Below are 12488 nucleotides of genomic sequence, written 5' to 3'. Positions count from 1 at the left end.
CCACAGCGAGAGGTTTTATTATTTAGCATTATTTTCTTTTTTTTCCCGTGCCTGCATGCACTTTACTTGTTAAATAAATAGGGTTTTTTTCACTTTCCTCCGAGGACAATTCTTTCCGAACCTGGTGGGGGAGGGGTGGCTGTAACCTGCCTTCTATCAGAGGACGTTCATTTTAGATGTTCCTCCGAATTTGTCTCAAACTGGGACACTGAATAGGTTCCAACGAGTTCAGAAGCAGCCTAGGTCAAGGCCCAAGTGAGATATCTAATATGAAACCCTGTCAGGACCTTGAGTTCATTAGCCTCCCCTCTGGGGGTTTGGTTGTCTGGGCTCAGGGCCAATTTTGATAAGCAGCTGTATGACCATGAAACTGTTGTGAATGAAGAGTTGAGAAAAAGCTTGAAGAATTTTCAGTGGGAGCTCACACTGCTCCATTTAGCAACATTATTTAAGCTGAAGATCCCGTCCTTGGTTGGTCCCCTTGCATGAATCACAGAATCAAGTAGGTTGGAAAAGACCTCTGAGATCATGGAGTCCAACCTATGACCGAACACCCCCATGTCAACTAGATGATGGCAGTAAGTGCCACATCCAGTCTTCCCTTAAACAGCTCCAGGGACGGCGACTCCACCACCTCCCTGGGCAGTCCATTCCAATGTTTATCAACCCTTTCTGTGAAGAAATTCTTCCTAATGTCCAACCTAAAGCTCCCCGGTGCTCCTTAAGACTGTCCCCTCTTGTCCTGTCACTAGTTCTCTGGGAGAAGACACTGATCCCCATCTGGCTACAATCTCTTTTCAGGTAGTTGTAGAGAGTGAGAAGGTCTCCCCTGAGCCTCCTCTTCTGCAGGCTAAACAACCCCAGCTCCTTCAGGTGTTCCTCATAAGACTTGTGCTCCAGACCCTTCCCCAGCTCTGTTGCCCTTCTCTGGACATGCTGCAGCACCTCAATGTCTTTCCTGAACTGAGGGGCCCAGAACTGGACACAGTACTCAAGGTGCGGTGTCACCAGTGCCAAGTACAGGGGAAGAATGACTTTCCTGGTCCTGCTGGCCACACTATTTCTGATACAGGCCAGGATGCCATTTGCTTTCTTGAACATCTGGGCACATGCTGGCTCATGTTCAACCAGCTGTCGACCAGCACACCCAGGTCCTTTTCCACTGGGCCGCTTTCCAGCCACTCTTCCCCAAGCCTGTAGTGTTAGATAGAGCTGTGGGGCCCAAGTACAGGACTTTGCCTTGATGAACCTCATCCAGCCTGTCCAGATCCCTCTGCAGAGCCCTTCTACCCTCCAGTGGATCAACATTCCTACACAACTTGCTGAGGATCTGCTCAATTGCCTCATCCAGATCATCAATAAAGATTTTAAACAGGATTGGCCCCAATACTGAGCCTTGGGGAACACCACTAGTGACCGGTCATCAAACAGATGCGGCACCATTCATCACCATTCTCTGGGCCCAGCCTTCCAGTCAGTTCTTAACCCAGCAAACAATGCACCTATCCAAGCTGTGGGCTGCCAGCTTTTCCCAGAGAATGCTGTGGAAGATGGTGTCAAAGTTTCTGTTGAAGTCCAGGTAGACAACATCCACAGCCTGCCCTCATCCACTAGGTTGGTCACCTGGTCATAAAAGGAGATCAGGTTGGTCAGACAGGACCTGCCTTTCCTAAACCCATGCTGTCTGGGTCTTATCCCTTGGTTGTCCTGTATGTGTCACGTGATCGTGCTCAAGATGACCTGTTCCATAACTTTGGTGGACACTGAAGCCAAGCTGACAGGCCTGTAGTTCCCTGGATCTTCCTTCTGGCCCTTCTTGTGGATGGTTGTCATATTGGTCAACCTCCAGTCATCTGGGACTCCCTCTGGTTAGCCAAGACTGATGATAAATGATGGAGAGTGGCTTGGTGAGCTCTTCCGCCAGCTCCATCAGTACCCTTGGGTGAATTCCCTCCAGTCTCATAGACTTGTGAGTGTCTAAGTGGCTCAGCAGCTCACTAATTAATTCCTCCTGGGTTGCAGGGAGTTCCTTCTGCTCCCTGTCCCTGTCTACCAGCTCACCAGGCCAGTTGTTGTGAGGATTACTGGTCTTACTGTGGAGGGCTGAGGCAAAGAAGTCATTAAGTACCTCAGCCTTTTCCTTATCTTTGGAGACTATTCCCTCCCACATCCAATAAAGAATGGAGGTTTTCCTTGGCCACCCTTTTGTTATTAATATATTTTAAAAAACCCTTTTTATTATCCTTTAGAGAAGTGGCCAGATTAAGTTCTAACTGAGCTTTTGCCTCTCAAATTTTCTTTCTGCATATCCTAAGAACATCCTTAAACACTTCCTGAGTTGCCTGCCCCTTTTTCCAAAGGCAATAAATCCTGTTTCTTTCCCTGAGTTCCTGCAAAAGCTCCCTCCTGTCATGAGATACATTGCAGCCATGCCTGTGCCTGGCCTAGACCCTGACCCACAGATTGGACTTCCTGGCTTGATCTTTGGCCTGTTTTGTCACTACAGACTTGGCTTGGTAATCACTGGACTGTGCATTGAGGGAGGTATCTTCTCAGCTTTTTACCGGCTGGCGCTTGTAGTTCAATGCCTTAGAAAGCCTCGAGCAACCCAGACAGTCAGAAGCGTACAAATGAGACAGACAACCAGAGATAGCCACAGGAAGATAGCTGAGCCAGGAGAGGGCGGGGCCTCCCTCGACCATCTCTTTTATTCGGAGAAGGGGAAAGGGGAGGACTGGGGGCGGACCTGGGGTGACTGGCCAATCAGACACTGCTAAAGAGTTCGAGTTACATTTGGTTTTGCCCGCCCTTGGAACAAAGGAGTTCAGAGCACATGGCAGAGGCAAGTCCTGGCTTGTCTTGGGGAGAGGGAGGGGGAAGCTCAGAACAGGCAGCAACAGTGTATGACCTTGGTTACTGTCATCTCTAGACCTGAATTCAACTTAATGATTTTACTTTCTGGCTTAACCTTGGACCTACCTCATTACTAAAGATTTTCCTGATGATCACGACTGTGACTGAATCTGTTCACTGTCACCAGAGCTGCTATGCTATCCTTATTCAGGTATTGTGGGACTGAATCCCTTTTTGGTGAGGTCAGTGCCCCTGTCTGCCTTGCTGTCACTCTTGGCTCCTGGCTTCCCTGCCCCTATGGATTAGCAGTCTGCCCTTGCTGCTCCCTGACAAAACCATTATCACTTTTTAATGACTGTTTCTAATTGACGTGGTGTCCTGGGGTGACTGTATGATACTGTATTCCCTATCGTCTGCCCTATGCCAGACATGAATCCTGTGCCTTTCTGTGTCTTTAAGCTGTTTCTCAGGAGAGGGGGGAGAGAAGCCAGGCAAATTTTCAGAGCGATTTGTGCTCAAGGACACACACTCCCCTGCATTCTGCTGCTGCAAAGCCAAGGAAAGCATCTTCCCGGGTGTTTTTCTCAGCTCTCGGCTCTCTGCAGCAGGGAAGAGAGTGGCATTCTCTTGGTTTTTTGCTAGTTTTTTGTTCGTTAGCTAAAGCACAGAGCCCTGGGACTTTGGTTTCTTCTTCTTCTCTTCTGGACTGTTCAGCAACACCAGAACATACCAGGAGGCCCTACACCACAGCCTGGAGGGGCCAACGCCGAGCCCCAGCTCCGAAGAGGAGAAAGCCACACCCACAAAGGACTTTGAATTTTACCAGGTTCTCTCCACAGCGAGAGGTTTTATTATTTAGCATTATTTTCTTTTTTTTTCCCGTGCCTGCGTGCACTCTGCTTGTTAAATAAAACTTTTTTTTCCGCTTTCCTCCGAGGACAATTCTTTCCGAACCTGGTAGGGGAGGGGTGGCTGTAACCTGCCTTCTATCAGAGGACGTTCATTTTGGATGTTCCTCTGAATTTGTCTCAAACTGGGACACGTGGGTAACCCAAGCTGTTTTTGTATTCCATACCTATCTGTGCCCAAAATTTTTACTGTCTCTTTAAGACCCCGCAGCAGGGAAACTGGGGGAGAGGGGGGTATGTGTGGTAACACAGGTGCTTTTTAAGTCTGCTCAAGCAGGCAGCTTGTGCTCTTTTGTGGAGTGGTTTCTGCCTCACTGACTTCTTGGTCTTTGCTTAGGCAGAGAGTTTTCCCTTTTTGGGTTCTCTTCATTTTTTTCTTTCCTTGTCTTGGAGAGACTGCAGTTAGTGGTTTTGCACTGCCTGGAGGCAAATTCCACAGGTGCCTGTCTGTCACCAAGCAGGGCAGCCCTGCTCCAGCAAGCTGGTCCAATTCAATTGGCCCCCACTCCAAGAGAGACGATTATGGAAGCAGACGCTCTCTCTTTCATGGCAGCTTTTGCTGAAGGCAGGAGCTCCACTTTGAAGGTGGTTGTTTTGGGTTTGCAATGGTAGACACTCATAAAGACTGCATTTCACAATTAGAAACTGTTTCAAAGTGAACTTTGCAAATTCTGCCAGCAGTGAGAAAAAAAGCAAGGAAGTTCCTGGGATCGGGCCACCCTGTGCTGGTGCCAATGGACTGGTCCCCTCCCCCCCATCCACAGTGCAGAGTACAGCAGCAGCACACCAGGGGAGCCCAGCAAACAGCAGGAGGAAGAGGCGAGAGGTTGCACAGACCCCACACGATCTGGCAAGTCTTCATCTACCGCTAGAACTGCTCTGTAGGCTCCTGCCTTTCTCGGTAGGGGTTTCTGCCATCTTGTCCCTTTGTTCCTGGGACCACGCAGTCGCTTGAGGGCACCATCTTGGAAGGGAAGGGTGTGACATCATCTTCCCTTTCTCTTTCAAGCCATGTGGCCACCTTGGGAAGGGTATTTCCGGTATTTCGGGTCTCTGTTCCCATGGGGTTTGTGAGATTAAGCAGTTTTGTATCAAGCAGTTATTTACTGCTATTTTTTTGCCTATTGCTGTTCCATTTGTTAGTAAACTGATCTTTTTTCACTTATATCCACTCGTATTCATTCCTTATTGGTGAAAAGGGATTGGTTGGAATTAAGGGGAGGTAACTAATTTTAGAGTTCCCACCTCTTTAAATTGTCTTAAACCAATACATTAATCTAACATCTGAATCCAGTAACATAGTTTAATATTTAAGGCATGTTTTTAAATAATATTTTGAAATTTAAAAATTACTGATGCAAATGATAAAACACATTTTTGAAGTTCAAAAGATTATATGGGGAAAAAGGGCCTTTTGATCTCTGTCCTTCAATTCCTTCTTCTTTTCTTCATCTGTTTTTTTTATTTAGTCTAAGGTCTTTAGGATAAGTTTTATTCTGTGCACTTAAATGATCTGATACAAAGCACAATCCATCTGAATATAACCATTGCACTATCATTAAATGGAAAATTAACCCAAATTTAATTTACTTTGGACAGTTATCCGGGAAACATGAAGGCAGTGACTTCTGTATTCCAATAGCAAGTTTCACACTCAAACACGTTTTGTTTGAAACATGACACTAAATACTAAGTATAAAAATCTTTTCATTCTAATTATTGAAGCATATTCAGTCCTGATGCACCAGAGTTACATGAGAGTAGACTCTCAGATAAAAGGTCCAAATTACTTGAAATCTAGTTGAGATGAAAGCCAACACAGAGTTTAGCCAGTATTCAGGAAACTCAGAAATAGTTATAACTATCAAACCTTAATGAAATTCTCAAAACCATATTTCTCCACAGCTACCTAATTAAAAAAGATGAAGCTCAAGTATACACAAAAGCATGGAAGACTGTTGTGTCTTGTCTCTGTCAGTGGGAACAAAGTTTATCTAAGAAAAATAATAATTTAAAGTGGAAATGCAAAATAAAACTAATAAATGCCCTATATCAGAAGTAAACCCACCTGTTCATCACTTCGATGATAGTCGTTATTTTCTTCTCGTTTTTCTTCAGAAGCTTCTTTGTTTGAATTTTCATCTGGTTTAGTTTCACCTTTCAGAAGAAAGAAGAGCATTACAATAATTGTTATATGTATCAGATGACAGGTAATCCTGAAACAAAGTCAAGACTATAAGACCAACTGTGGGGTTTTTGTTTGGGTTTGGTTTTTTAAGTAATTAGGCTTGTAAGTAATTAGGCATGATCAGCTTTGTGATAAACAGCTATTATAGCATTGGCTTTTGCGGGTAGTGAAATGTAAGAAATATTAAGTATTAGAATATGTTAGGAAATATTATGTGCATGTTAAGAATAACATTGCTATGCAGGTATTTACTAATTAACATTATAACTAGGATTAAAGTTACAAGATGATTATATAGCTTGAGTTATAAGATACCTATATAATTTGAATTATAACTTTTTATACTATGTAATAGCTAGTATATGGTTAACTAATCGCTTAATGCTTAAAAAAATGGAAAGCCAGGTGGATAATCTCAAAAATAGACAAGAGAAGCAGCAGGATGTGCTAATGAGAAAGGAATTCAAACAGGTTGGACCCAGAAAGACCTAGGAACACCATAACTGTGCATGCTCCAAAGACAAAGTTGAAAAGTTCAAGATGTGAGGAAGACCTGAGCCTTCATCAGAGAAGACCCCAAAAGACCCTCACATCATAATACACATGCTCTAAAAGGCAAACCAGGGGAGGAACTATGTTAATCCCTTCTTTAAAAAATGTAAATTAGTTCACAGAAAACTATGCATATGCATTGTGGTTTATTAATATGCATGTTAAAGCATATAACCAGGAAGTTTGTATAAGTGGGGGTGCCTCTGGCTTTGAGCTAAGCACCCTGAGCTGTCCTTTGCTTTAAGTGACCTTTGTCCCCTATTGTCCCTTATTAAATTTATAAAACCCCCCCAAAAAAGAGGAGTGGGCTTCGTTTCTCACAGCTTCTTTTGTAGCCAGGAGAAAAGCTGGAAAGCAGCTGTAGTCTTGGTAGTGGGAATGTAGACAGTAATCCAAAGCTTCCCAGAAAATCAGTTCAAGACACTGCTACAAATTTGTCAGGACTCATTCACTATTCTGTAAAACTGATATGCTTTCCCGACAGTCACAAATTTGAGAATTCTTTTACCCTTTGATAAATACACACACACACACACATACATTTTGAGTATAACCACCTGTCTTGGGGTGACTTTATGATGTGTATCCCATATCGCTGCCCTATGCCCAGAAATTAATTTTTGTGCCTTTCTATGCCTTTAAACTGAGCCTGAGAGGGGGAAGGAAAACTTTTTCTCCAGAGAGAGACTGAGAGTTGAATTTTTTTTTCCTTCCCTGAAATTTCAGATTTTCTCCCTTTTCTACTGGACTGCTTCAATATCAGAACACATCGGGAGGAATTTCCACCGAACACAGAGGGCCTGGCCCTGGGCCAAGCCCCAGCTCCGAGGAGACCAAAGGGAGGACTCTAACACTTTCCCAGGTTTTTCTCTCCATAGCGAGAGATTTTATTATTTAGCATTATTTTCCTTTTCCCGTGTGTTTGTTAAATAAATAGTTTCTATCTCTTTCACTTTCCTTCGAGGAAAATTTATTTTCCCCGAACCTGGTGGGGGAGGGGTGGTGACCTGCCTTCTCTCAGAGGATATATTTCTAAATTTGGCCAAACCAGAACACCACCACAGCATTTCTATCACAAAATTACACTTAACATTAACAATTTCTGAAGTTAATGCAATTTAGGGTCGCAATAAAATTAACCTTTTCTTATCATAGTTCCCACACAGATACTACTGAAGATCTTCACCAGGAACACAGTACAGCCATCTGAAAGAACACCTTCTATAAACAAGTGTGATGTAAAACAATATGGGACTTAGATGGTGAGTTTGAAACACAGGACTCCTTTAACATAAGCCATAATGTAATTACTACAGGTTTTTTTCACTTTCCTTCGAGCCCCACATTGGGCGCTACTAAATTTGTACCGGTTTGGCCAAATTTAGAAATATATCCTCTGATAGAAGGCAGGTCACCACCCCTCCCCCACCAGGTTCGGGGAAAATAAATTTTCCTCGAAGGAAAGTGAAAGAGATAGAAACTATTTATTTAACAAACACACGGGAAAAGGAAAATAATGCTAAATAATAAAATCTCTCGCTATGGAGAGAAAAACCTGGGAAAGTGTTAGAGTCCTCCCTTTGGTCTCCTCGGAGCTGGGGCTTGGCCCAGGGCCAGGCCCTCTGTGTTCGGTGGAAATTCCTCCCGATGTGTTCTGATATTGAAGCAGTCCAGTAGAAAAGGGAGAAAATCCGAAATTTCAGGGAAGGAAAAAAAAAATTCAACTCTCAGTCTCTCTCTGGAGAAAAAGAAGCTGAAACTGGCCAAAAAACTGACTCGGGGAGCAGCAAGCCGGGTGCTTCCTCCCTCCCCTGCCACAGCTGGGAAAAAAAAAAAAAAAAAAATCGCTATCTCTGTGTGACCTTGAACAAGCTGCAAACTGCTTTGAAAAAGTTTTACTCAGTTTTTCCTTCCCCCTCTCAGGCTCAGTTTAAAGGCATAGAAAGGCACAAAAATTAATTTCTGGGCATAGGGCAGCAATATGGGATACACATCATAAAGTCACCCCAAGACAGCATCTTAGTATATAGATTAATAAAAATTGGGTGTTGGCTGCTATGCTCGACTGCAACTGCTTTTGCAAGACAAGAAGCCTAGCCCTGGAAGGGGCTATAATGATCAGTGAATAGGAGATGGTATACCTAACGCTAACTGGTCTTGAAAAGAAAACCAAGCCTGAGTGGACTAAGATGATAAGGGAAAGGAATGTGACCTAATGAGTTTGGCTAACCACTTTTCTGCAGGACAAGGGCTTAGCCCCTATGGGCTAAGCGATAAGAAGGAAGACGCATGCTAACTGCCGTTTTAATGACAAATAGAACTGTCACAAAAGGTAGAAAAATGTAATAAGAGAATAGGAACATAATACACAATTATAAATGAAGTATAACTAATATAGCAACAAAGTGTGTAATAGTAAAATTGTGTGTATTAGCAAAATAGGTGTGTGATAAATGTATTAGATTAGTGTGCCGTGTTTGTAACCCTAAGATAAGGAAACCACAACTTATGTAAGACCCCAACCCCTTAAGATTGTAAGTTTTAGATAAATGAACAAAAAGGGCAGATGCCGAACTTGTAAATGTATAAATAACCTCTGTAAGATGAACATGGTGGACAAGCATATGGAGGTTTTAACCCCTGCGTGCTCCCCTGGCTGGGCCAATAGAGGTGTGCTTTACTTTACAGTACCTTACTGTGGAGTAGATTTCTTTGAATCAAGTTTAAGAGGTGAGTTCTTGTATATAGTTGTCCTAGTTGACCTAGGCGACCCAAAATCGTGTATTCCACGCGTCAATATGCGAAGTCTGTTTACTGGCTCCTTAAGACCCGGAGTCAGAAGCAGAACCTCTGTATTTCACCCCGGTTCACGGAAGGGGAAGGCGTACTGAGTCCCTTTAAAACCGGGAACGGACACACGGAGCTCTCTCTTTTGTTGTCTCCGTGCCCCGGAAGATTTCGCAATACCTTCACCACTGCCGCCTGCTGGGGGGGGGGAGGGGGCTTGTCAACTGCTGCCCGCAGCCGCCCGTTGCTGGGGGTTAGACCCACTCCACAAGTTTCCAGCCACTGCTAGCAGTCCACCACTTTTTCGCTGCCATGCCGGGAGGTCGTAGCCGCTTCATAAATTTTCAGCCGCTGAGGGGATCGGCCCTGCAACTGCCGGGAAGTTTCTTCCAGCGTTTCGGCAGCATTGACTCCTTTCGGACAAAATAGTTTTTCCAAGTTTTGTTTTTTTTCCCTTCCGTTGTTTGGGGGGAGAAGGGAGCTTTAGAACCGCGGAGGCTCGTTTGCCGTGTTGTTTCCTTTGTTCTCTTTCGGCCGCGTGGCCCAGAAAGGGGACTCTGCCATTTTTGTCTGTGTTCCCCAGGACAGTTAGGGGGACCTCCGCATTTATGGGTTAGGGTTGAACCAGTTGCCTTTGTATCTCTTGGTTATTGCTGTTTTCTTTTAGTAAACTGTTATTTTTTCACTTATATATCTTCGTATTTGTCTCTCCTTATTGGTAGAGGGGAGAGGTTGAAAACTAAGGGGATAGAACTTATTTCAGAGTTTCCACCCCATAAAATTTCCTTAAACTAAGACAATAGTCCAATTTATAAGCACAAGAAAGCCTTGTACAATATCACACAACAATAATGAGTGATAATATATATTAGCTAGACACCTACCTCTGACAGATCCTTTCAGCAGCTTAATGGCAGTCTGTGCCCCCACCCCAAGACAGAATAAACATAAGACCATTTACCATTGCGATGTGAATCTAGATGTTGTTTTGCAGAGCATGTCTCCCCTTTGATGTCCCCTGGTACTTCCATACCCAGTTTGTGATAGAATTCCCTCTGCTTTTTCATTTCCGCTGTTTAAAATTGTAAATATTAGTTAAGGAATAATGTTCTACCAAAATATTTATCAAGGTATTCCAAAACCTTCCTCTGTTCTGGAAAAGAAGCTTGTCAGGCAGGAAGTGGTATTAGCCCTTTTTGCTACTTCTCTACTTTTGTTTCCATAATTGAGTTAATCAAAATCTTATTCTTGAGAGCCAGAATTCTACCAAGTCATTTGCAGAGCTATTATTACACCATTGTGTTATTACATATAAAATCAATTTTAAATACTTTAGCATACTATGTTTTTTTCACCTTTGATATTTCTGTCTAAAAATATTGGCTTTGAATATTTATCCACATATCGGATTTCCAGTATCCTAGAAACAATTTTAAAATAATATCTTTAATTAAAATTGCTTATAAATGTCCTATAATGTACTCACTTGAGAGCTTAAATGGATTGAAATATTCTACTTAACTAAATGTAGCAACACTGTTGAAAAATAATACTGAACAATTACTATAAAGCATTCCTTTAGTTCTACAGATTCATTGTCAAAGTAGATTATAAGAACAGAAATACAAATGTACCCACCAGCAAAGGATTTAAGTACATCTTAGAAGAAAAATTCACTGAAACTCAAAAGTTGTACTACATTACTATTCTACCTCTGAGAAGTCTGCAAAGCTGTCAAAACCGACATGAATATGTACACAGTTTATTAAAGAAGAATGTATGCAAATTATAGAATGCCAACATGAAAAAGTTGCAGTGCTACCTAAATTTACATATTGTTACTCTTCCCTGAAATAACACCAGCATTTTTCATTCCTGAAGTTTTTTTCAGTAATACTGCTAGTACAAGTCTAAAATTTGAAAAAAAAGTGAAGTATAGAGAAAAAGTGCTAAAATTGGAGGAAGTGGAGATGGTATTTTTCATCCCTCCATGAACATTTTCCTCACTTCCTCCTTTAATTAATATAAAGGAACTATGTCTAAATCTAATATTCAGTAAAAATATGTGATAGTAGAAAACTTACCTTCTTGGAGGCCTGGCACAAGTTTGTAAACAATATCTTGCATTGTTCTATCATGACTAGCAGGGAAAAAAAGAAAAATTGAAGGTTTAAATTAGCCATCTTAATTCAAAATATTTCTCTTAAAGAGATTCAGTATTAAATCAACTCTGCAAACCTCTAAAGTCTTGTAAGAAATAAAAATACCTATCTTGAGTAACTGAAATATCAAACATGAGATAACAGCAACAAGGAAAGATTGCAGATAAGGTTCAGTCTAAGATAAGAACTGACAAAAGTTTAACAGAAATGTTAGGAAGGTTGGTCATTATGATGCAAAGGATGGCATCCTGTGAGAGATGCCATAAACCTGGATGTGTTTCAGTAACATAATTCTCAAAATTCCTTTACAATTTTGACAAAAGCATTTTTTATTTCCTGTTTCTAGACACTTGTTTCTAGAAACCAGACTGTTTCTTATCCCTTTTAATTAATCTCTTATGTTGCTAAGTTGCTTAATTAACTGTACTGGGCTTTTTCAAAATCACGAGGAAAGACGCCTATAGGGAAAAAGAAGAAGAGAACAAAGGAATGAAAATTTGCATTTGCTCTTATAATCCAACATTTTACCCAAGAGCAACATCATATAGCTCAGCATCCCATCTAGCTAAAAAGGGTGGAACCTTGGTGCCAAAACCCAGGATGATGAGGAATTTGAGATAAGCATAGTAATTGGAAGAGGTGACAGGCAAAACATGGACTGAATTGTCCTGGGTAACCCAAAATGTATTCCATATCTATCTGTGCTATGCCCAAAATTGTTACTGTCTCTTTAAGACTTGGTGGCTGGAAACGGAACCACGGAGGTCCGTGGGAGCCGGTCTTTTTAAGGTTGGGGTCGCTCAGGCAGAAAGTCTCTCTTGCCTTGCCCTTTCGTTCTCGCGGGGAGGTTGCGATGGTGCACAGCAGGAGCCGCCTTTTGTTTCTCTCTGATCTCCTTTCTTGGCTTAGGTCTCCAAGAAACTGCATTTCGCAATCCTAGGCTGCTTCAGGACAAATTTCGCATATACCTGTCTACATCCGCGGCACCACGCTGAGAAAAACGGAACAGCCCCTGCTCCATACGGTCAGCCCAGCCTG

At 42.4% G+C, this 12488-nt stretch overlaps 1 protein-coding gene across 1 annotated transcript in view; it reads right to left on the bottom strand.

Annotated features, from left to right (window-relative positions):
* The window catches only part of LOC103625245 (polycomb group RING finger protein 3), an 89714-nt gene that overhangs the window by 56719 nt on the left and 20507 nt on the right, over window positions 1-12488 (bottom strand). The window contains exons 3-5 of the mRNA XM_008644655.2: window positions 11373-11428; window positions 10250-10360; window positions 5830-5918 (exon numbers count right to left, since the gene is read on the bottom strand). Coding sequence (XP_008642877.1) covers window positions 5830-5918; window positions 10250-10360; window positions 11373-11428 — 256 coding nt within the window. The remainder of the gene's footprint in view (window positions 1-5829; window positions 5919-10249; window positions 10361-11372; window positions 11429-12488) is intronic.

This window comes from Corvus brachyrhynchos, unplaced genomic scaffold, assembly GCF_000691975.1.
Source record: "Corvus brachyrhynchos isolate BGI_N302 unplaced genomic scaffold, ASM69197v1 scaffold110, whole genome shotgun sequence".
NCBI classification, from domain to species: Eukaryota; Metazoa; Chordata; class Aves; order Passeriformes; family Corvidae; genus Corvus; species Corvus brachyrhynchos.
This window is presented reverse-complemented; position numbering and strand designations above follow the sequence as displayed.